Source organism: Amia ocellicauda, chromosome 2 (assembly GCF_036373705.1).
Source record: "Amia ocellicauda isolate fAmiCal2 chromosome 2, fAmiCal2.hap1, whole genome shotgun sequence".
NCBI lineage: Eukaryota > Metazoa > Chordata > Actinopteri > Amiiformes > Amiidae > Amia > Amia ocellicauda.
In genome coordinates this window covers 9,121,731-9,148,520 of record NC_089851.1, presented here as the reverse complement: position 1 = coordinate 9,148,520, position 26,790 = coordinate 9,121,731, and the positions used below count along the sequence as shown (strand labels likewise).

General features: G+C 38.8%; 1 protein-coding gene across 4 annotated transcripts in view; it reads right to left on the bottom strand.

Moving 5' to 3' along the window:
* The window catches only part of LOC136763613 (enhancer of polycomb homolog 1), a 54,851-nt gene that overhangs the window by 5,963 nt on the left and 22,098 nt on the right, over positions 1 to 26,790 (bottom strand). For 3 of the 4 annotated variants that reach the window (XM_066717756.1, XM_066717731.1, XM_066717748.1), the window contains 8 exons: positions 6,041 to 6,200; positions 3,668 to 3,813; positions 3,039 to 3,245; positions 2,524 to 2,672; positions 1,723 to 1,873; positions 1,296 to 1,472; positions 1,037 to 1,126; positions 804 to 952 (listed from right to left, as the gene is read on the bottom strand). In XM_066717756.1, coding sequence (XP_066573853.1) covers positions 804 to 952; positions 1,037 to 1,126; positions 1,296 to 1,472; positions 1,723 to 1,873; positions 2,524 to 2,672; positions 3,039 to 3,245; positions 3,668 to 3,813; positions 6,041 to 6,140 — 1,169 coding nt within the window. In that variant the 5' untranslated portion in view covers positions 6,141 to 6,200. The remainder of the gene's footprint in view (positions 1 to 803; positions 953 to 1,036; positions 1,127 to 1,295; positions 1,473 to 1,722; positions 1,874 to 2,523; positions 2,673 to 3,038; positions 3,246 to 3,667; positions 3,814 to 6,040; positions 6,201 to 26,790) is intronic. The other variant, XM_066717741.1, reaches the window with a different exon arrangement.

The window sequence follows — 26,790 nt, the reverse complement described above, 5'->3', positions numbered from 1 at the left end:
GACACAAAAAGCATATTTCACACTCAGAACCACAGTTTCAGTTGCCAAAAAAATCCTCTAAATGACATTTTCTCTGACTCCTTCACCGATGAAAAACAAGCATGTGCTGAGCTGCAGTGCTACATTCAATTTAGTACTTTTGTTAACATGCAGCCAAAAAAAAAAAAAAAAACTGTCATGCATGCTTTTCCCTTACAGTGCAACTTCCAATTTGCCCAGTCAATCCAATATCTAATCTATTGATATCCAATAGTTTCAATTCTATCCATTAAGAAAGATTTTATTATTTCACAGATTGCTTATTTCCCTTCACCTCACTGTGGTAGTTAATTACTTATATTTGTGCACAAGATACTTCCCTTGATTATAGTCTTTCTGCCGTTTATAATAAAAGCAATTAAAACATGGCCGCAGAATAAAGTTACAGATGGTTAATTCAACTAAAATCAGAGCTGCTTTGGTTACGTTGGGAAAATAAAAGGCCCTGTGTATGATCTGAATAAATTACTTATCAACTGGTCTAAACTGGCATAGCCTTAGTCACAGTTCTCCCCTATAAAGCCAAACTGCAATGGAGTGTGAAGTCCAGGCTGTACGGGAGGCCTGTTTCCAATTGATCACCCCCATCTGTTGTGGAGACCAGCAGGCGGTTGTGAAAATACCATTGGAGTGCAATCGACAGATGAGGTACAGTTGGTGAGGCAGATAAATCTGTATGCAGCTTCTCACAGCACCGTTATCACATGGAAAGCTCATTTCGGTCAAGAAGTTCAACTGTGTAGCAAGATGATAAATATGCCAACCTGCCACCTCGCCCGATGCGCCGCCGTGCAAACCCCACGCAGCGGCGGGGAACAGAGAGCGTCGTGAGGCAGTATCTGTAGCGTACATCTCCCAGACCTCCCTCCGAGGGACTACACCAGGGCCAATTGCCAGTTTGGTCCAACCTAGACTGAAAGGGGGAAGAGAAAAAATAGCTGCCATCATTTACTTGTTGTGACCAAACATACCTACATGCAATTGGAAAATTACTTACAGCATAATATTGACAGCCTGCCTTCCTACGGAAAGCAAATGGACCATCTGGGTCATTTTCTTCCTCAGCTTCTGAGGAACCTGAATGAATCTGGAAGAAAAAGGAAAAATGAAACATTTGATTGCTACAGGTTTGAGATATGCTGCAGATCCTAACCATTAGTATAGGTCAAGCCTGTAATCCTACAAAAAGGACCAGGCTAAATTGACCTAAATTACATCTGAAGATTTGTCGGGCTCTCGAGACTCATGATAAATACCTGGGAGAAGGGTTCTTCATCGGAGCTGGGGAAGTCGTACTGATTTAAGTCCTTAGGATTGAAGACTGGCAGTACAGAGGGACCTGATTGCTGAGGAACAGCCGAAGTAGATAAAGGTAAGACTTTGGGCTTCTTCTCATACTTCCTTTTTGTTCTGACAACTTCCGTCTTCTCTGGCTGAAACAAAAAAGGAAACCAGAGATTCATGAGATTGCATGAAAACATTTTTCTTTTAGTTCCCAACGGATATTATTTCTTTTCTCTTTATAAAACTACACAAATATTGTCTACTGGCTGTACGGAGTATGATACATTAACTAGTACATTTCCTAAACATTCGGGGAGATGGATTGGATGATGGAAATGAGGAGACATCTCGTTCTCCCTGACAAACTCCTCCATCCCCTCAAAGGCACTTGAACCTCACCTTAGGTTTGTATTCTTTAAGCTCCAGGTGATCCTGGTGCTTGAACTGATTTGATAGGGGAATGATTGGCATTGTGTACGTCGGTTTCACTAGCTGTCGCTGAGCCAACACCTCGGCCATAATCTCACCACCAAAGTCCGCTATACTGTACCTAAGCAACAGTTGAAAAGAGCACGTGTGAGGATAATACAAATTCAAAACTAGAAGGCACAAGTTCAATTTTGAGTACAGCCCTGGACAGATCATACTGAAAACCTTGTGGATGATGGTCAAAACATTGTGAATTTAAAGATTAGTGTTCCTGGTGTGGCATTTCATCTATAGGGTCTTTCCCCTGCTGCTTTTGAAAATTGTGAAACAATATGAAAGTTGACAAAATCCATAAACAGTCCCAATTTGCTCGGTTCATATTTCAACTCAAGTTGACGGACGATCACACTGCTGAAGCACCAATCCAATTTTTATTATGCAAAAATATTCCGCAGTGCGTTCAGTCTAACTGCGAGATTGATTAAACCAAACCTTGTGCATCATCTTAATGTGAACGATGTATAATCAGACTGCTTCCCTGCAAACATCAAAACTAATTGTGAAATGTCAAGTTCATCAGGAGAGTATTTTAAGAACATGAAAGGTCAACGCGAGTTATTTTGCCAGGTTTCTGACCCTGAAGGAGAAATACGAAGGTAATACAATTGTTCTGAAGCAGACAATCACAGCATCAGTCTGTGGGGTAGAAGTGGACTGTTCATTTATCTGGTCCATTGAGTCATGTGTATTTAAAAAAACAGTGCTCCTCACCTCTTCTCTATGATCTCCAGTGTCAAGTGCAGCAGCTCTCTTTTACTCTTCTCTCTCCTCTTAATCATCTCCAGGATGGTCACTGCTCGGCTCAGATCTCTCCGCAGCTTCAGCATTTTCTCATACGATGCCTCATCGTTCTTCCGATTCTGTGAAAAAAGTTAAACAAGGTGTTCTATACACACACTTTGATGTGCACAAATGTAGATGTTATGACCTGACAGAGGAGGAAAGGAGCCACGTACCATGAAACTATCTGTATAAACTCCGGAAAGATGCACTTATGCCAGAGATCTGATTCAAAGCAGGAATTAAAAGTTAAACCTTACCTCCTTTTGAAAGATTTTCACGCCTTGGTGTCAATTAATTTCAGGCATCAAATCAGCGAACCACTAAGTATTTCTGTGGTCAAATTGTTTTTAAACTAACCTACTTTGACACAGTAAAGCACGACATGGAAGGTAAATGTGTGGAGGCTCCGGCCTAGTGTATGGTAGCTCTCCTCTCCACCCTACCTTGCGCGTCTGCATCTTCTCCGTCCTCCTGCGGAAGGCGACGTAGGGGTCGTTGGTGCTCGAGCCATCCCGCTTCTCCTGCTTCACCAAGGGGATGAGGGAGGCGCTCTTGCAGCCTTTCCTCTTGCGCGTCCAGTACTCGAACACCTCGCGGATCAGCTCGTCGTCCTCCTTCAGCAGCAGCTTGGCCTCCTGGAGAGTCACCAGCTGAAGGTTAAGAGTTAATTCACCGACTCAGTACCCAGCACTTTCGACAAGATACTGGATCAAGAATGCCGCATGGCTCCTGCTAGAACGTGGGAAATGGGGTCTTGTGCACAGTATGGTTTATGGGAATAGACATTCAGGAGTTTCCATTTCCGTGCCCAGACGAGCGCAAGTAAACAGTGAGATTTGGGATCAAGGAGATTATGACAATTGGACCATACTGGGGTGAAGTAGAATGAGTATTTTACATTTTGAAAAAAGGCTATATGGTTCAGAAGAAATACAAGTTTATTATCCCAAAACAAATTAAAAAATGATATACAAAAAAAATAAATGACTAACCTCACACCCATGCCAGAATGAAAACATGATTTTCCAGATTAAGATGAACACTCTAGCAATCCAAACAGTGTTGCCGTTACCTGCTGTCCACTGCCCTTTTCCAGCCGGTCAATCATCTCCTCAAACTGCAGAGGAGTGATCTCCATCTTCTTCTTCAGCTTATTCACAAACGCCTCATCCTCCGAATCCAAGTCGTAGTCCGGCTGCTCAGCATCCAGGCTGAAAGCTGGGTTGCGGCAACAGGAGAATTAGAAATGCAGAAGGTTACTCTCCAGGATGTTGAGAGACTGCCATAACGGCAATGATTAATAATTACAACTACATGGCTGCTTCTAAACATACAACTCAAATTCCATACTTCAAGTTTCCTTCCATGCATCAAGTTCAATAAACAGCAGCTGATTAATGATTAATTAAGTATGATTTCAATTTCTTGTTTTCCAGATTTAAACATGTTCACAGAAGAAGATTAATCTTTAGATGATTAGGCCTATAAATACAGGACTACTTTCAGATTTGCAAACCTCAAATAAAAAGCTATCGCAGAATACACTGCAATTCTAAATCAGACAAAGAATTTTAACAAGAAAAACAAAAACAAAACAATTGAAGCACAAACTATGACTAAGTGATTTCAGAATCACTCCAACCTCCACCCCCAGCTGTCAGATTTGTTACTGAAAGCAAAGCTGAACTCAATATAGTTCATTCCTACATCATGACAGAATGGTCAATATTCTATCACCAAAAAAACAATGACTGCATCAGATTTTACCTTTCCATTTCAACTAGTTACACATAGGATGGTTAGTGTACTAATAATACCATTAAAAGGTTACAATTGTCAAAACCTACACAATAACAAGGAGCCCATTAAATCTAGTTCTAAGTAAAGGAATTAAAACTATTATAAAACACTGCAATATTGTTATACTGGGGTAGTTCGAGTAGATTTAGCATGAAATAACACCTTTGGTAGGGGACTCTGAGGTCAATTCCATTTAATCAACTCCAACCGTACTCCATTAAACACAATGGTGTATTTAAATAACTAATAAATTTCTCTATATATCTTACTGAATCTTACATTTATAGTAGTATTGTATACACCACATCTATAATGTGTATATGCAAGAAAAACTAGGTGGAAAAGTGTCTGCAGACAGTGTCCATGCGATACATAGACAGTATGAAAAAAGGAGATGTCAGGTTTACCTTGAGCACTGAAGTGAACGTAAATCAATAAATGTCATTTGAACGTCAATTACATAAATTCCAGTTCCAAAATTGATCTTAAAAGTGACCATTGGAATTCCAAATAAACCCGATCTGAAAGTGTCCGGACATGAGCCATTCAAGGCATTAACCAGTGACTAAATGGTCCGTTTGTCTTATATAAGATTAGAACCTAATTTGCGGAAGTCAACATGAAAGCTGCGCAAAGTTCAACACCAAGAATCGGTAATCTGATTTGACGGAACAAGCAAAGCAAGTTGGGGTTGATTTCTCTGACTTCAACTACACTTTAAGCCTAGACACTAAATAGTATTAAATTACTGATGCTGAAATGTGGAACAGATGAACAAGCTAATCTTCAAATGTAAGATGCGTATTCTAAAACATTTCACTAGAAACATCTCATGATCCTAAAAGCAGCAGATAACACCACTAACCAACAGTCCCTGAAGAAAATTTGATGAGAATTGTAAAGAACGAGGTGCACGAAAATGAAAACAAGCGTTTTAGACTGAACACCTTCACCATGATTTAAATATTACCAGGATGACAGACCCATTAGACTTAATCTCCCCCATTGTTCTTTAACACTCTGGGTTATTCCCCTTACTGTTCAGCTTCTTAGTGTAATTAGTGTAATAGTGCAGCAGTCAGTAGTTAATTACAGACTTGTTCCCACAGCTAATACAATATATCAAGCTAGGCCATGAATAATTCAGGAAAGAAAGTTATAATTGTGCCCTGCAACAATATTAATTTGGACACTGATAACTTTACTAATCTAAGCCAACTTCTACAAACGCGATTAGAGAATTGCTGGAAACAAAAGCCACTAACACCTATATTACTAGGAAATACAACATTCAAAATAAATCAAGTTCCACCGCTGGACAACTTGTGATGGAACGAAAAAAAGGAATATTTGTATGCAAACAGGATCAGTGGACAGCTTTGAAACCCCTTTCTCTGACCTTTTTTGGGTGGAAAATGCAGTGAAGCTGATGAAAAGACAGGGAAAGGGATTGACAATATATTAAATCATTACCGTAAATCTCTAATATCCATTATAAGAACTGCCAGAAGACCAACTGCATAGGTTTAAATCTCCACAAATACTGTACATCTTTAAAACTAAATCTCTCCCAATTTAGAATGAAATTCAAGTTTTTAAGTCAACGGGAGGTTGTCTAAAATAATACTTTTCTTGCAGTACTTACGCTGTATGTGAATGAGCTGCTTTGGCATCTTGAACTCCCCAGGGTAGAGAGATTCATAGTAGGCAATGTTGCTTTCTGCCTCTGGAACCGGAATAACCATATTATCCCGCTTCTCTCCGTAAACCTGCTGCGCCGAAATCGCCCGCTGGAGATGGTGCTCCTATAGGAAGGAGGAAAGAAAGTTAGGACTCTCAAACTGACAATGTTATACTTGTGTTTAGTCAGTCATCTTTCAAAATAACAAGTGTCTCATTGATCAGAGTATTACATTTCTTCAATTACAGGCTGCAGTGGCCACTGATCTTTTCTGGGTCATATACAAATTGAAGACATGCTCTTTGAAAATCCTGTGACCACCTGCCTTCTTTATAACCAGTAGGCTTATTACCTTACTGCCCCTTGGTGGTTAGTATTTTGTTTCTCCTTTCAGTATTTTAAAATGTAATGTTGAAGACATTTAAGTTTTTTGAAAACAAAATGATGAAATAATGCTAGGGCTCTGGATTGAACGTTTCACTATACCATCATGTTAGTTCTGTAAACTTATAATTAACTTTCTAAATAACTTGCATCTCTGCAAGTGCATATTTATAATACTTTATGGTTATATTACATATTGTCACCAACATTTTGGTTGCAGTATGCCAAAAACTTCCCTAAACATTAAAAGAAAACTGCACACCCATAACATTATATATATATATATATATATATATATAGCACAGAACACAGTAGAACACTTCCAAGTTTGAAAGCTATGAAACAAATCCATTTAATATGTTCACTCTATTCTGAAATGCTTTACTTGTTCTACAAATTAACTTTCTAATGGAATATCACAAGATTCTCACAAAAAAATTGTTCAAGCTATAAATAACTGCCCTGGAGTTTTGTATTTTTCCCCATTTGCATGGTTTTAACTATGTGCATGAGCAGTGCATTTTAGAATCGGAAACTTTTCTACACATGCAGATAGAAGTGTAGTTGGCAAGCATGTAAAATGTGGAAAAAAAAGATACCGCTTTCATTATTCCAACTGGTGTTACATACCAGATTCTCATTTTCAGTGCCCTCCACGTGAGCAATTACACTGACTGACACTACACAGTCAACACAACTCAAAGTGGTGAGGTCTCAAATGACTGGAACATGCATTACGTTTAGGTCAAACTAAAGACAAAGCATTGGAGGCAACATTTCACCTCCAGGGATTTCTTCAACGTGAGATTTGTATAAAATGCAAAAGTCACCATAGCAATACCAATTCAACACAGTTTGTTAAATCTCATCTTTTAAGAAATATTCAAATCTAAAGCACAATACAGTTTATAATTCACATGTCCTATAACTGCAAGGAGAGTTTTAAAAGCAGATTATGGGAGTTTATATAGCCACACAACCACAGAAGGAAGAAGACATGCTTGTGGCTGAAATCTACATGCAACTGGCCAAGCCGTCAGGATATTGTCCAACCAACCAAAAGCTCACCCATAACAGACCACAACATGATGAAACAACACTCAACATAAATCATGAACAATATTAACATGGTGGACATTCAAAGTTAAAGCAAAACTGAAATGTAATCTCACCTGAATTATTAAGCCTCTTTCTTTGTATTACAATACCAAGACCCGAGGAAACAATGTACTGTAGCTACTACATACTAATTGATGAATTTATGGAGATCTACTTTTCCATATTACCATGTCTAGAATTAAACTGATGAATCTCAGAACAGATAAGTATACTGAAAACCAGGGAACATTACAAATAAGCATTTGCAATCTTAAAGGAACTATATTTGTAACATGAACAATGACGCTACACAGCTGCACCAATAGCCAATATGAAACTACAGGATGAGATTTGATCTTCAGATAAAGACCCACTATACTTTAATGAAGAAAAGAGCTTATTTGTGTAACAAAGCAAGTGTTATGAATCTAGATTGTGCTTCGATTTGAATCTACCAGTTGCCGAAAACCTTAGGATCCGTGCACAAGAAAACGGCTATTCTAAGCATTCAAAAATGTATAGAAATAAGACAAATGGGACATGCTGAAAGTCAGACTGAGAGAGCATAAAGCCTAGTAATGCAATGAAAGTAAAAATATGTTAGACAATGGAAATAACTAGACACTTTTCACACAAAACCAGGTAACATGCCAAACATATCCATGGGGGTGATAAAGGGGTCTGTGTCTCGTCTTCATTTTAGGAATGGAAAACAAATCTGCATAATCAAAAACAAATCGAGCTAAGGAACAAGTGCAGTGATTGTTTCATTAGTTTAGAAATTGAATTCCAGATTGGTTATTTACCACATTAATGCATATATCTTTGCCATCACTGTACTTCATTTCATCGGTTGGTTTAGTTTAATTTCAACTACTCTAGGGACCTACATCCACCTTAATTCTACAGACCAGGAGGCCAAACCCAAGCATGGATGAGGTCATGAACTTGAGTAAGATTCTTATAACTAGGGAAGCAATTATGGGAGGGGTTGGCCCTAACATGTGTTTCATGTTCTCTGCACACAGCTGTATCAGAAGCATTTAGAACCTCACAGCCCACTGCACGTCTGAAACACTACAGTTTTCAAATTATCTCCAGCTGTTCACCAATGGATAAAATCTAAAGCAGCCAAATGAAAAATGTTGCAAGTATCAACCCTTTCCTTCCTGCAAGTTTTAGAAAAGACACTGAAACAATTGTAAAAGCATGCACAAAGTTTAAGAGTCACACAATTACTACAAAATTTGAAAGTAGTACAAAAATACTACAGTATTTAATAATTTAAAAACAAAAACAAAAAACAAAAGAACCTTAAAACAATGCATTGTGTTCAAGACTGTGTGGATCATGTTCTTTTTTTGGACCCTAAAAGTACATTCTACACTCACCCTAAAGGATTATTAGGAACACCATACTAATACTGTGTTTGACCCCCTTTCGCCTTCAGAACTGCCTTAATTCTACGTGGCATTGATTCAACAAGGTGCTGAAAGCATTCTTTTGAAATGTTGGCCCATATTGATAGGATAGCATCTTGCAGTTGATGGAGATTTGTGGGATGCACATCCAGGGCACGAAGCTCCCGTTCCACCACATCCCAAAGATGCTCTATTGGGTTGAGATCTGGTGACTGTGGGGGCCAGTTTAGTACAGTGAACTCATTGTCATGTTCAAGAAACCAATTTGAAATGATTCGACCTTTGTGACATGGTGCATTATCCTGCTGGAAGCAGCCATCAGAGGATGGGTACATGGTGGTCATAAAGGGATGGACATGGTCAGAAACAATGCTCAGGTAGGCCGTGGCATTTAAACGATGCCCAATTGGCACTAAGGGGCCTAAAGTGTGCCAAGAAAACATCCCCCACACCATTACACCACCACCACCAGCCTGCACAGTGGTAACAAGGCATGATGGATCCATGTTCTCATTCTGTTTACGCCAAATTCTGACTCTACCATCTGAATGTCTCAACAGAAATCGAGACTCATCAGACCAGGCAACATTTTTCCAGTCTTCAACTGTCCAATTTTGGTGAGCTTGTGCAAATTGTAGCCTCTTTTTCCTATTTGTAGTGGAGATGAGTGGTACCCGGTGGGGTCTTCTGCTGTTGTAGCCCATCCGCCTCAAGGTTGTACGTGTTGTGGCTTCACAAATGCTTTGCTGCATACCTCGATTGTAACGATGGGTTATTTCAGTCAAAGTTGCTCTTCTATCAGCTTGAATCAGTCAGCCCATTCTCCTCTGACCTCTAGCATCAACAAGGCATTTTCGCCCACAGGACTGCCGCATACTGGATGTTTTTCCCTTTTCACACCATTCTTTGTAAACCCTAGAAATGGTTGTGCGTGAAAATCCCAGTAACTGAGCAGATTGTGAAATACTCAGACCGGCCCATCTGGCACCAACAACCATGCCACGCTCAAAATTGCTTAAATCACCTTTCTTTCCCATTCAGACATTCAGTTTGGAGTTCAGGAGATTGTCTTGACCAGGACCACACCCCTAAATGCATTGAAGCAACTGCCATGTGATTGGTTGGTTAGATAATTGCATTAATGAGAAATTGAACAGGTGTTCCTAATAATCCTTTAGGTGAGTGTATACTCAGGCAGAGCTATCGCAGACCACTGTGCACGTTTTAACAGATCATAGTCCCCCATACAAACAGATCATTTTACACACACAATTATATCCTTCTCTTTTAGATTTTTATGAAAGTCATCCAAATTTGCTTCATATTAAATTTACAAATTAAATATTCCATATGATTTTTCGTTTTCCATTTGAAAAATTATGCAATTTAAAATAGGTTTTGCTAAAATCGGTTACCCTTTGTGCTAACCTTAGGTTCTCAAAAGTATAAGGTAACCACATAGCTGAAACTGGTGAAGGATTAATTTAACTGGCCAGGGAAAAGGTCTGTAGATCCTGATGGAGAATAAAGTTTAAACATAGTGAAGCTGCTAATTTTAGCATGTAGCACTGAAGATGCCAATTCTGCACATTGAACCCATAGGGGCTTTGTGTACATTTAAGAGTAACATTCATATATAAATTAGCAATATCAATTTGTACTGAATAGCTGTGCATCGAGAGGAAATCAAGTGTCATGGGACTTAGTATTCAGAATTTTCATTAATGCATGATACCATTATCCATTTCTGAATAATGAGCATGCAACAAGATGAACCGACTTAGCCTTTTGGTATTTACAGGACTTAATTGAAGAAAAACACAAGCAAGCAATTATGCATCGTCAAAATACATATTAGAGAAGAGAACATCGAAGTCACACTGGTAATATAAGATTCGATTTGAGAAAACATGAAAGGGGCTAGAAATATCTTTGAGAGAATTTGAATCTCACAAATATACACAGACATTTTAACTCACTGAATATTTAGATGAAATCGTGAGAACGATTCTCCCGACATGAAGCAACTTAAAATCATCCAGGACTGGTAAGCCACATTCAGATCAATGATCTCGCTATGCAGTACAGGAAACAGTTCGCGCCTGCCAGGCAGCAGACACAAAAGGTTAAGGCTCATTTGTAAGACAGGGAAAGGCCTATAATTCAAAGCTGACATTCAAGTTTAAAACCTGCAAGAGCCAAAACTGCAGACTCCCTTTGTTGTATTTTCACAAGACCTGTGGCATTTACACCGATCAGCCATAACATTATGACCACTGACAGGTGAAGTGAATAACACTGATAATCTCGTTATCATGGCACCTGTCAGTGGGTGGGATATATTAGGCAGCAAGTGAACATTTTGTCCTCAAAGTTGATGTGTTAGAAGCAGGAAAAATGGGCAGCGTAAGGATCTGACGACTTTGACAAGGGCCACATTGTGATGGCTAGACCACTGGGTCAGAGCATCTCCAGAACTGCAGCTCTTGTGGGGTGTTCCCGGTCTGCAGTGGTCAGTACCTATCAAAAGTGGTCCAAGGAAGGAAAAGCGGTGAACCAGCGTCAGGGTCACGGACGGCCAAGGCTCATTGATGCACGTGGGGAGCGAAGGCTGGCCCGTGTGGTCTGATCCAACAGACGAGCTACTGTAGCTCAAATTGCTGAAAAAGTGAATGCTGGCTCTGAAAGAAAGGTGTCAGAACACACAGTGCATCGCAGTTTGTTGCGTATGGGGCTGCGCAGCCAAGGACCAGTCAGGGTGCCCATGCTGACCCCTGTCCACTGCCGAAAGCGCCTACAATGGGCACGTGAGCATCAGAACTGGACCACGGAGCAATGGAAGAAGGTGGCCTGGTCTGATGAATCACGAGTTCAAGGTGTTGTCTTGGTCTCCAAATTCCCCAGATCTCGATCCAATCGAGCATCTGTGGGATGTGCTGGACAAACAAGTCCGATCCATGGAGGCCCCACCTCGCAACTTACAGGACTTAAAGGATCTGCTGCTGACGTCTTGGTGCCAGATACCACAGCACACCTTCACAGGTCTAGTGGAGTCCATGCCTCGACTGGTCAGGGCTGTTTTGGCGGCAAAAGGGGCACCTATACAATATTAGGCAGGTGGTCATAATGGCTGATCGGTGTATAATCGTTTAACACAGGCAGCACAGAGTATGCTACAAACTGCAACAGACTTTTGAGAATTTGAAAATATATATTGGGGGGAAAAAAATGCAGAATTTGTCAAGTCGGGCATCGCATCTCACTCCGAAAGGGATGGTTTAGTGCTTGGCCATGGATAAGGACAATGGATGTTAATATAAGTTTCATATTGTAATGGTGTGAGAATGCCATCCCTTTAATATTTTCTTAGAACTGACAATATGTAGACAAAAGTTGCTATAGCAACCAATGAGTTTCCTGCAGGTGGCACCCCCCCTTTAATGATGTGGAGCGGGCAGAACAGGCCCAGAGCAAACCACATCTCCCTAATGGAGAGAGAGAGACTGCCTATGCAAACATCTCAGTGCATAATATGACCTAGGCAGCAAGGAGGAGATTTAAAAAAAAAAAGCCACAACGAATGAGAGGACAATGCCCCAGCAGGTGTCCACCGTTTGCCACACACAAAGCACTTTAAGTGCCATGAAGACTACACAATCAGTACATCTATTAGCCTATACAAAAGTAATTCCCTAGTAGTCAAAACTCAAGCTTGGTAGCCACCTTCCATTGAGCTATATGAACACATCTACAAAAATCTAAATGAGAGGTAAACAACGCTGTGAAATAGGGCATCTGCTGGTTTAGTGGGAGCAGATGGATTCTCCAAAACTACCTAAAAGGGTCTCCAAAATGGGTAGGAAATTTCACACACAGAAAATAAATGTGGTCAAAATAAAAGTCATAATATTAGTCAGTGTAAATATTAACATTACAGTGAATTGTTATATAGCAGAAATTAATGGACAGCTAGTAAACCCGTTTTAAAGCTTTTAGACTATTCAGGTTTGCAAACTGCACCCAATTTGACCACCCTGGAGAAATAAAACCTGCTAATGGCCATGGCAACGAAAATGGTGGAAGAATGACTTTAGACTAAGCTGCAAGTGGTTTTGAAAACATTATACACAATCTCTATGGAAAAATCTCAGTTTACTTCAAAACATTATGAATTTGCATTTCATAGATTAGATGGTTTTCATTTCAAATGAAGTTTGACTACATTGGCAATAGAAACCAACTGAAACTGCAGATGAAACTCTAGGAGTAAAATGCTTGCTTGGTGAAAATAATCAAGATTAACAGTTAAGATATACAGGGCCAAGGACTGAACTGCTCAGCTTCCCCAGCAGAAAGCAGCATCATAGAAGGCCCAACTACATTAGTGTTGAAAACTACTGCAGGGCATGCACCTCTCATCTCCATGCACCACTAATTTCAATTGTACTGAACGTGTGCACAAATTCTGGATTCTGTGCCTGTGGGAAGAATGATTCACCAGTTTCCTTGATGAGAATCAAGTGACAACCAGCTTCTGTTTTTTGAACATTAAAAATCAGTAAATAAGAGGAATGTGCTGAAAAAAAGAAACCAGAAAGCAACAGTATCCCTGGATCCTTGGATCGGGGCTATGTGACCGTGAAGTAACCATTAAATCACAGCCAAGCAAGTAACCATATATAGAAATACACACAAACACACACACTATACATATATATACACCAATCAGCCATAACATTATGACCACCTGCCTAATATTGTATAGGTGCCCCTTTTGCCGCCAAAACAGCCCTGACCCGTCGAGGCATGGACTCCACTAGACCTCTGAAGGTGTGCTGTGGTATCTGGCACCAAGACTTCAGCAGCAGATCCTTTAAGTCCTGTAAGTTGTGAGGTGGGGCCTCCATGGATCGGACTTGTTTGTCCAGCACATCCCACAGATGCTCGATTGGATCGAGATCTGGGGAATTTGGAGGCCAAGTCAACACCCTGAACTTGTGATTCATCAGACCAGGCCACCTTCTTCCATTGCTCCGTGGTCCAGTTCTGATGCTCATGTGCCCATTGTAGGCGCTTTCGGCAGTGGACAGGGGTCAGCATGGGCACCCTGACTGGTCCTTGGCTGCGCAGCCCCATACGCAACAAACTGCGATGCACTGTGTGTTCTGACGCCTTTCTTTCAGAGCCAGCACTCACTTTTTCAGCAATTTGAGCAACAGTAGCTCGTCTGTTGGATCAGACCACACGGGCCAGCCTTCGCTCCCCACGTGCATCAATGAGCCTTGGCCGCCCATGACCCTGACGCTGGTTCACCGCTTTTCCTTCCTTGGACCACTTTTGATAGGTACTGACCACTGCAGACCGGGAACACCCCACAAGAGCTGCAGTTTTGGAGATGCTCTGACCCAGTGGTCTAGCCATCACAATGTGGCCCTTGTCAAAGTCGTCAGATCCTTACGCTGCCCATTTTTCCTGCTTCTAACACATCAACTTTGAGGACAAAATGTTCACTTGCTGCCTAATATATCCCACCCACTGACAGGTGCCATGATAACGAGATTATCAGTGTTATTCACTTCACCTGTCAGTGGTCATAATGTTATGGCTGATCGGTGTATATATACACACACACACACACGCATAAGTATACACACACATTATGCCTATCAATTGTGTTACGGTGGAACAGTTTTACAAGTATGAAGTGCAAACTAGAACTATCTATAAATATATCTATCTAAAATAATTACATCTGAAAATAACGAACTCAACTTTCATAATGTTCTCCAAGGACACAAAGCAGCCCAATATCCTGAACCCTGATCTGATTGGGGTTTAGAATATTGCCATGAACACTTTGTAGGGAAGTAAGAATCCCATACAGGGCTGAATTTACAATATGCAGAAGAATGCTGCTCAGAAAACCACATTAAAACCACAATAATTACATAAAAAAGGGGTGCATTTTAAGAGGATGGACTAGTTACAGGCAATTCATTAATTTCCCTGGCCTTGAGATGAATTAGTTTTTAATTATGAAACATCTGTGGGTCTCTGCGTAGGAATCTCAAAACAATGCGTTAAAAGGGTTACAAATCAACTCAGCATTGTTTTTTTTGGGGATTGGGTTTAAAAAATGGGAGATCTTGGTTTTGTTAATTATTTTGGCCGAAGGCAAGAATTCAGACCGCAAGGCAAGAAAAAGCGGTTGGGACAATTACTAATTCTGCCTCCTTAGAGAAGCGACTTCACATCTGAATAGTTGCCTTTGTAACACCACTGAAACCTCAGATTAAAAAGGGTAAAACTACAAGGTCTCGATATAGGCTAGATATTAAAGTAGATTTTAAAATTCAAAGCAGTCCATTTTCAAAATATTTAACAAATTGGAATTAAAGAGAATGAGTATTTTACTTACAAAATATCCCCAAAATGAATAATCACCAAATTCAATCTTGATTCATATGGCATTAACCCCCCCACACAAATGTTATACAACATCCAATACAATTAAACTTGTGAAGGGGCATCATGTATTACTTCCTACAAGGAATGTAGAGAAATTACATTTTGTAAACTTTAGGATCTGAGAAATCTGGATTCAACTACTACTAAAATCATATAAGGCAGTGTTTAATTTAGGCACTATTAAACAAATATTCCAGTATAAAAATAAGTGCCATCATAACCTTAAAACACTAATGAGGAACCAACGTTTATGCTATATAAGAAACAGGTGGTACGAAACTTCACAGAATGAAGAAAAATGTAACATTAAAAAGTACTAAAGAAAAACAAGCCTAAGTGCATGCCAATCTATTGCAAAGAGCACAAATTGTACATTTCTGAATAAATTACTCTTCCTGGAAAGAAAAAAGAAGAGATCGTGAATCTCTTGATTCAATTACCTTAATAAAAAAAAAATATTATATATATATATATTATTAATAATATCATTTGAAAAATTCACCTACAAATTCAGCTTGAGAGCTTGGCAAGAATGTGGTGAAATCAGACCCCATTAATTAATCCCAATTAACAGCTTAAAGAGGCATTAAACCCAGATAATTCAGCCCTCCTGGAATTTGACATCACCGGTTTACTGAACCAGCAGACTGAATTTAATGACCAGTTTCTTCTGAAAATATTATTCTGTCGGACTGACTTAAATTGCATCAATAATGACAAAACCAATTATGTGCTCAAAGGTTACATTTTCAATGAGGAATAGCAATGCTGTATACTGTATGTAAATTGAACTAGCTGATGAACACAAATGTACAGTGCATAATTATAGAACGTTTGTGCAAATTGGAAAATATATAGGTTTGTATACCATCCCATCCCTACTTTGTACACAATTTCCACGGTATAACCGTAAGCAAACATATCGCTATAACCAAGGCATGAATCATGCAACGTAGGTCCATTATATTTTACAGAATAAAATATGCTCAACTTGTTTAATATATAATGGATCTTATATTATTTTCACAGCTTTAAAGGCAGGGAGTGACAGCAGAAATAAGTGCAAAGTAGGCAGCTTTCATTATTACATTAACATTTGCTCAAAAGCAGAAAAAATGCATTGCTGCAGGCCTGTTCTTTTTATTTAAGAGCTGTGATTTTTTTTAAACATCGGATTAATTCGTTACGCTGCAGATAAATCCAACATACAAACAAAAATGTATACATAATTAATGTGCAGTTTATTTGTTGAACAGATTTAGGAAATAATTGGTCATACTGCTTAAAACACTAACTTAATATTGATTTAAATGTCCCAGAACAAAAGACTACAGCTATATAATCGCTTTGCATGATAGAGAGGGTCTAGAACAATGTGTGCTCAACAGGATCATCAATACATTGAACTACTGGTCAAAGGTTTCATAAACATACAAAACATGGTCATTTCTAACATAAGCTAAATGGTGTCAATACAAACAATTGTTTGATAATTGAACAAAATTACAAACTCTCAAGCTTTCTGAATTTCATATTTAATATGCTGAAGTTCCTGGCTCGGGACCGATGCTTGTTCACTTCATTTTACATTCTTCTTAAGAACTGTCACTTCTGGCTCGTTTTGGGCTTATCATCATAATTTGAATAATCATGTTTAAATTACATGACATACCAAGTTTGACTATATTGTAAATTTTTCATATTTCAAATCAAATTTAGTCGTGCTATCACTAATCCATAAACAGCAGATTGAGTAAAGCAGGGTATACTCAAAGATGCAGATAATGAATTTTTCGTACTGTATACAAGCTACTTTTTAAATGTCTGAATAAATTACAGGGTGATGGTCCCTGATGTGTAAATAAGTTGGATGCATTTCCACCACAAACACAAACCAGTGTTCTGCAGCACCTACAAATAGTGCAGTGTTTGAAGATGGTGCTCCTGTCTTCTCATGTAAACAAAATACATCCATGCAGTAGGAATACATTTAATACATTTTGCCAATTGGAAAAGATCAGGCATTTTGACAAGACCTTAATCATTGGTTTGTTTGGAAACAGACATTGTACATGACCAACTATATAGAATCAAGCATATACATTTCAAAATAAGGAAAAGTATTTAGAGATGCCTTCTCAAGTGCAAGTTTAAGACGCACAACAGGACAGTGTGAATAAATGTATACATCCAGCTGAACGTTACATTTGAATACCAAGAGACAAAAGTGCTTAAGACTACAATTATACACGACAGGATTTAACTACACCATTTTAAAATGTTAAGAAAATAATTTAAGAAGAAGGGTTCAAACAAGTCTGGCAGGGATTAATCTCCAGCAACAGCAGCTATTCACCATAACCGAGTTGGATTACTAAACGATAAATATATAGTACATAATGTATACACAACATAAGCTTCAGGTTTTACTCATTCCCTTTCACAACACACAGAAAGAGGTTAAGATCACACAGGGACAGGTTACTACAGTTTTCACATTAACCAATCAATCATAATAGTGCACTTTGAGTCACACAGCACTGTAGTGAATCATGGTTAGCAAAGGCCTTTTATCTTCACAATTTCATTGTGTCGTTTTGAGCCATTATGTAATACAGTACACTGGAGGGGGACAGCATGAGCAGTTAAGAGATGTTATGCTGACAGCACCCTCCCCCCCAGTCACTGATACGTTTCTGTACAGACATCCCTGCTGTACAATGTATGCTACCAGTATACCAGGGAACCACTGACACAGCAAACAGTAGTGAAATCTCATCAGTTCCATTTAGTGATGCTACATCCTCATGGTAGCATTCAGGAAGAGGGCGATTCCATGAAAAGGTGGGTAGGCAGGCTAAATTGACACATGCCTGATTGCTTTCACCAATGGGCTAATTTTAGTGTAACAATACATCAAATTAAACAATCTGATATTCATACAATAAAATATATACCAAATATTCTGAAGTGATTCAAATGTTCAATAAGTATGTTGTGCATCAAAAACCAAGTTTGTTTTGGGGAAGATTAAGCAGGAAAGCAGGAAAATTGAAAACGATGAAAATCTACTTGTCAAAGTGCTGACAAGTAATTGGCTGAAGTATGGAAAGCTATACCCACATACTGGAATCTTGTCTACATGTAGACCTATATATTCATGGAAATAACCTGAACCTTAATTTTGTACAGGTTAAGACCCAAGTGTGACATGCATTATACAATGATTGTAGCAAAGATTCCTGAAGTAAATCTATTGGATATCAATTCAAAAAGCAAGAAATAACTTGTGGTTTCTAAACAGCTTTATTTTTATAAATGGCTAAGTTACAATGCTTGTAATGCTTTCAAGGCAAGATTTCTGCCTTTCAGGTAGTACAATTTACTTGCACCTTGAGATGATCGCAGGCCAGAAACACAAGGGACTGTAAATAACTTAGGGGGACACCAACTTTTGTCTTTTGCCAGTGCCCGTTACATTTGTATTGATGAACATCATATCAAAAGATATTTAAAATGATCTGATAACCTTAAAATGTGCAAAAGAAACCTTTGCGGTAGCAGGAAAACACTACAGAGCTTCAGATTTGAAAACATGTCACAAAAACAACAGGCTAATTCTGCAGCATTAGTTTACAATCACAAAATTTAAGCAGGGACATGTTGAAGAGGGGGTGCATGCGTTTGTGGTATGGTATGGTTCTAGACACACAATGTCCATACCATATGCAGTATAACTGTCATCAAGCTGACAAACTGCCTAGAACCACTTGAAACTCAAGGTTAATAATTTTGAGTCTCTCAATTGCAAGGCTGCAGAAAACTAATTTGATCGGACTTGGGTTTACTTGAAATGATTTGAAACAAAGGATTGCAAAGCTTAAACTGATTACTGATTTCAGATTACTGAATGACTACTTCGTTTTAGTTAAAGGTGATACAGAAATGGAAATGCATTACAACCAGTTTAAGTTGTACCTTTAATGACAAACTGAAAACATGAATGCCTCTGTGAAAACTTTCCTGCGCAGCCCTGTTTCTCACCGTACAAACAGCAGACTAGCTCCCACAGCTCTTCTTCAATTTTAAACATGTATCACCTCAACCATTTTAATTCCAAACCCATTCAACAAAACACAATTGAAATACACTTACTGTGACAGGCTTACAAGTGTTCATGAACTCTTTTCCAAGAAGTAGTTTCTTAAGATTTAAATTACCCAATACCGATCAAATCAGTCAGTACAAGCCAAATCAAAGCTATTCCAGTCAGATGTCAAGATGCCTAGATAGACTGAAATCCAGGTTAAGCATCTTGCACATTTCCCATGGTATGCAATGATATTCAGTTCCCTAAACCACAGCCGTTTGATAACTAGGTGGTTTGTGGTCATGTTTGCTCTATTCCCTGCAATGTCTTCTTACCCTCCACTGATAGCAGTGCTGACTAATGTGCTCTTAATCCAAATGTCTGTCTGTTTACACAGCTCCAGTGCTCTATGACCAAACTACATTTAGGTCAAATTGGTTGCAGTCTGAGTGCTGAGCTAATCACTGTTGGAAAGATTTCCTTTGCAAAATAAACAACGGCCATGTAAGTACTTGTCTGTCCCATATTCACATGAGAACTTGCGATGTTTCAGTTACTCTGTCATCAATTTGGACAATGTTAAACATGGCACTGAAAACCATATTGTTACAGACTTCATAAACATTTAGTTGTTTCAACAGAAAACATTCACATTACTCACAAGTGTAATCAAGGAAGTTTGCAGCTATAATAAAACCCATCATGTGCATCAATTTAAGAACTTTTACTTGAATGAATATGAACACCAATTTCAAATTCCTTAACGCTCAACTCGATCTCCTGAAATTAAGATTCCAAAAACGTGCTACTATCAAAGGAACTCATTAATATAAAATCAAAATCTCTTAAAAACCAACTAGCTACATTTTGAATGTCCAAATTCAAAAGGTTTCTCAACTATTGAATGTTTTAACTACTTAGGTAAACCAAAATTAACACAGAAAAAAGAATAGCAACAATTTGTTTCATATAACAGTAACGTCCTTCCAGATTGAACATGTTGAGCAGTGCTTTACTGTAAAGTAATTATCCTGAATTCTCTCATTTTGGCACATAATTACAGCATGGCATGTCTATTTGATTGCAGTTTTCTGAGATACAATTATAATGCTCCTGCAAGGCTTTGTGCAGAATTCCTCTGAAAGAAGAACATTCTCAATATAATGTTACAAAGTGAAGTTTTGCCGTTAATATTGTATAAAGAGAGGACAAGGCCAAATGTGGAACAGTTTCAATAGGATGGTAGAACTTCAGAATACAGTGCGAGAGACCTTTGGCTACAAGGAGACAAATTAATAATGCTGTATATTTCACTTACATTGTTGCAGAGAATCACATGTTACTTGGTTATGGTGCAATTTAGCGAGACCTACTAAAGAAAGTTCTTAAGATCTTGTTTTTGTAGAGTATTTGATGGAATGGTCTGGAATTCCATTTAAAAACAAGGCACAACTATTCAGAATGAAAAGGAAGGTTTACAACCTCACCGCCCTTTGAGGTATTGTAAGCTTGTAAATGTACAGTACTACAAAACAGGCAGTGAATACATCACAGAAAAGCAATGTAAGCATTGTGCTTTCACAAAAGATTAAAATGTTTACATTTAACTCAAGTCTGTGTAGATGATTTCCTGTGTATACTTATGGACATGGTTGAACATAAAATAACACCTCCCCTCATTTACCACAAATGTGACTAGGTGTCTAACACACACAAGCACCTTCTGGTGTGATTGCCTTTTAATGAACACTGGCACATACACTTCCATACAAATTATAAACAAACAGCATTTGTGGCCTCGTTAAGATTAAGTGTTGCTACAAACTAGAGAATGTTCTAACTAACAATTAGCAACAGTTCAACAATACAAACTTCAGAGATACTAAACGGTGCCGGGGAGCTGAACAGACTCATGTGAACAGAGAAAAAACCAAACAAAACAAACACAGTTTTAAGTTGTTAAAACATTTTCTAAATTAACTTAAACTACAGTTAAATTAGTGTTTTTGATGGGGACATGCATCATTTCCTGTAAGATTACTGTAAATGAACAGTCCTTGGGTTTCAGGTGCTCCGCTCTTAAGTGTATTTGTCGTTAGTCTTAAGGCAGAAGCAGTTCCCGCCAACTTGCTTCCCCTTAACTCTTACTTCACATCTTGTCTGCATTTATTAACCATTACAATCTAGGATGTAGGACTTGTATTTTGTATTAACGGTATACTTTCCTATAAATTGATGGATTATGTTTTGATCTGTACATTACTGCACTATTTTGTAAGCCACTCTGGAAAAGGGCATCTGCTAATAAATAACTACTTATACTCCTGGTACATTTAAATGCCAAAGAATACATCTTTGTTTCTAAGCAGGAAAAAGATGAAAACTAAGATTTTTCAGAATTCACTGGGGTAGCTGTGAACTTTGCAATGTGATCATTTAAGGATGTCTATGCATTAGCTGATTAAAATGCAGAGTGCATGGTTACCTGAGTGGCATAAGGATCTCAGACTGCGTTTCTAAGTTTTCCAATACAACACAATCCTCCAGGAATAAAGAAAGTTAAGTTTATTACATCTGTCCATTTTACATTTGATTTTAGCCTGAATGGCCGTTTCAGTTTTTATTCTTCATGGCTTTCAAACATTAGATGAATTTAGAGCATTAAATAAAATTAGTGATACTTTCAAAAAAGTATTTTATAGTTGATTTAATTGGAGCTGGTACAAACAACAGGTTTTGTGTTTGCCACAGCTGCAAGGATTACAAGCAGTTCTGCAAGCTTTTTCAGCAGTATGTATAAGACAAAGATAATAAGTAAAGATATGAATAACTCACAGTTCCTAACTAGTAACTTACTGGAAAGTTTCCTATATTTTCTAACAGTTATACAGTGGGGATATACAATACACAGGGGGCAATTTTACCCCAACAAGCAGCCACTCACTGGTCAGAGCAGAGCTGGGAGCCATGCAGTTCAAAAGTGTTGCTGCTACAAATCTCTGTTCAATAACACATTTCACCTCATAGTAGAAGAGAATATCAAGGATCTTTGTATTCCTCACATACAGTGTTTAATATCAAAAAGAAATCAACAAAACTTATCAATGTAAACTCAATTTGTCATGACATGACACCTGTTTACATTGCATTTCACTCTGAACACAGAAAACAAATGAGGTAGTTATTTTTCTGTGGATTGTGTAAAACCATTTCAACTAATACAGACTGTTTCTGCAAATTACTTGTATAATATAAGCAAGTCAATAAGCCTAGACTATTCTTTAGACTGTCACTTCAAACAAATCACAGCCCTAAGTAAGATAAAATGCCACGGTCACTTAGTTTTAAAAGTTGGGACTGTCCCTTTTTCAGCAGTGCAAAGCAGACATCTAATAATCAATGGGTCAGTTCCTTTATGCCTGTTCCAATGAGCCCCTTTCAACCTTCAGATCTCCAGGTTCAAACATTCCCATTTATTGCACAGCAGAAACCTATGCTATTTACATGCAAAACTAGGCACAATTACAAAACTATAATAATTTTATACCATTAACTACAATACCCAATTTTGTTCTGAAAAATGAACAAGCAGTTATTTTTTAATTTCCTATGCTACAAATCCACGAAAGTTAATCATGAATATCCATGAGGTATATATCCTAAAATAAAAAGTCTGGTGCTCCTTTCCACCTTTTCCACACTGCACAGGTCAGCCCACAATCACTCCACTGCAAGTCTCAGGTGGCCAGAAAGCCAAGGGTTCACTACTGTGCTGCAAGTCGAGGGAGCCAAAGCAGCCTTGGCTGATTGAAGAGTCCACTGCATCCCAGCCATTTGCTGCTTGGCAAGTTGTAGCTACCTCATAAAGAAACCTGGTCACAGTCAACTGAAGCAAGGGTTCACACTCCAATCAGTAGCGTCTTGACTTTATAGAGCTCAACCTGTACTTCTGGGGGAAGCTTTTACCCGCTGAGCCACTTGGGAACACACCATTACCATTTAATTACAACTCTGAAAAAGGCATGAAAGCCATACTTTGAGAAGTCACACGCCATAGGTCGCTCTGCTTCTTCCCTTTACCACTGATATTGAACATTGGCTGTGTATATATGCTGGTAAAAAGTAATGGCAGAGGTTGCATCACAAATTATTTTAAAATGGTACAGCTGGATTATACAATTTGACAGCACTTTGATTAATACGGTATTTAAACAATTCATGCTTTTGATATTTTTTGGTTAAATATTTTCAAACAAAAACCAGAAGGTTTTAGAAGTGTAACCAGCCATAACCAACATAGGTCTTTGTAAATAAGTTGTGAAAGGTACTGTCAAGCATGTAAAAAGCCACTGCTACTCAGTACTCTTGAGGCTAAAATCCCAAGCTAGTTCTCAGTGACTTGAGAGAAAGCTTAAAAATAGAAAGTGCCAAAGGGAACTACCCCTTAAAAAGGAACTGCTGACTTCTCTCCCATTCACAAAGCCCTTTTATTTTCCTGAGTGCAATGGCTGCTCAAACCCCAGCTGGTTTGATATAGATTCCAGATCTTCAGTTACAATTTCAGTTACAATTATTCTAGTACTGAAATCCTAGTTCCTAATACCCAACTTCCTAATACTAAAAACCTAATACAACAAACTGCACCGTCCAACAGGTGCATGCAATGTTGCAGGAACTAAAGCATTTGAATTCAGGGAACTATAAACAATACTGAATTTGGAAAATTGACCGCCGCCAAAATTCCTACTTAACTCTTATAATGGACATGCCAAGGAATAATTGCTTACACTGCACCTTCCAGAACCCTACACCCCAAATAAAACACCAGCATGTTTAGCAAGGTGCCGTGCAAAGGTGGATGAGATATAATTGTTGTGTGGATGAAGCAGATGGTACTTTGATTTGTTTTCTATTGGACCATTTATACCAATTATCACATATGATAATGTTTGTGGAAAACCAAGGTTACGAGGTCAGCTTTGGATTTTGCAGTCAATACTACCAGAAACCATGTCCAAAATGTGTGGTAGCTGTACTTAATCATTGTCATATGGGGTTAAGTAGATATACAGTTCAATCTTGAGAAGCCACTACTGCTTCTATTAATTTTAATTGAGGCAGGCTTTACAACTCAAATGTATATAAATCTGATAAGCTGGTAGGTATTTGCTGGCTGGCCTGCACAGAACTGTACAGAACTGTACTTGACATTAAACTTAAAACCATGTCTAAAGCATCCATAAAATGTATGATCATAGTGGAAGTAAATGTCTTGAGTGCAGTCGTGCCAGCATTTCTCCAAGTGGAACACGAGGCAATTTGTACCCACAGGGCTTGTGGAACAGACCTGGGACGGGCCAGCTAGGTGTAAATGTGTCCAGTTAACTGTTAGTATCAAATTTTTGTTGCACCTATAACCTCAGCACAATATACAGTGAGGGAAAAAAGTATTTGATCCCCTGCTGATTTTGTACGTTTGCCCACTGACAAAGAAATGATCAGTCTATAATTTTAATGGTAGGTGTATTTTAACAGTGCGAGACAGAATAACAACAAAAAAATCCAGAAAAACGCATTTCAAAAAAGTTATAAATTGATTTGCATGTTAATGAGGGAAATAAGTATTTGACCCCTTCAACTTAGTACTTGGTGGCAAAACCCTTGTTGGCAATCACAGAGGTCAGACGTTTCTTGTAGTTGGCCACCAGGTTTGCACACATCTCAGGAGGGATTTTGTCCCACTCCTCTTTGCAGATCCTCTCCAAGTCATTAAGGTTTCGAGGCTGACGTTTGGCAACTCGAACCTTCAGCTCCCTCCACAGATTTTCTATGGGATTAAGGTCTGGAGACTGGCTAGGCCACTCCAGGACCTTAATGTGCTTCTTCTTAAGCCACTCCTTTGTTGCCTTGGCTGTGTGTTTTGGGTCATTGTCATGCTGGAATACCCATCCATGACCCATTTTCAATGCCCTGGCTGAGGGAAGGAGGTTCTCACCCAAGATTTGACGGTACATGGCCCCGTCCATCGTCCCTTTGATGCGGTGCAGTTGTCCTGTCCCCTTAGCAGAAAAACGCCCCCAAAGCATAATGTTTCCACCTCCACGTTTGATGGTGGGGATGGTGTTCTTGGGGTCATTCCTCCTCCTCCAAACACAGCGAGTTGAGTTGATGCCAAAGAGCTTGATTTTGGTCTCATCTGACCACAACACTTTCACCCAGTTCTCCTCTGAATCATTCAGATGTTCATTGGCAAACTTCAGACAGGCCGGTACATGTGCTTTCTTGAGCAGGGGGACCTTGCGGGCGCTGCAGGATTTCAGTCCTTCACGGCATAGTGTGTTACCACCTTCTCACCAAGCTGCTTGGCGATGGCCTTGTAGCCCATTCCAGCCCATGTAGGTCTACAATCTTGTTCCTGACATCCTTGGACAACTCTTTGGTCTTGGCCATGGTGGAGAGTTTGGAAACTGATTGATTGATAGCTTCTGGCTCCCAGGTGTCTTTTATACAGGTAACAAGCTGAGATTAGGAGCACTCCCTTTAAGAGAGTGCTCCTAATCTCAGCTCGTTACCTGTATAAAAGACACCTGGGAGCCAGAAAGCTTGCTGATTGATAGGGGATCAAATACTTATTTCCCTCATTAACATGCAAATCAATTTATAACTTTTTTGAAATGCGTTCTTCTGGATTTTTTTGTTGTTATTCTGTCTCTCACTGTTAAAATACACCTACCATTACAATTATAGACTGATCATTTCTTTGTCAGTGGGCAAACGTACAAAAACAGCAGGGGATCAAATACTTTTTTCCCCTCACTGTATACACTGTTTTGATAACAACAATTATCCTCTTTCCATTTACCTTGTAAAAGAGCAATCTGAACTGCTATAAAACATTGTAATGATGCATGTCTGTGTACTATAAACTTTTTCAACTGCCAGTGTGGTGTATATTGGGGGGGGGAGGGGGGGCATTTTGTAGTTTGAGATGGTACATGTTATAGCCTACATCTAGATTTTAAATGATATATATCATATTGGTCTGAAAGGGAGTTGAATATGTTCTTAGCACAATTTACAAGTTCTGATTTGCTGAAGCAAAAAACATTCAGAACAAGTATACCAAGTCCACATGATACAGACTTCTAATCTTCTAACAATGTAGAGGATTCAAATTAGAAAAAACACAAAGAACAAGGAATAAGGCAAGTGAAATAAAGCTAAGGAGCAAGTTATAATAAGAACATGTATCG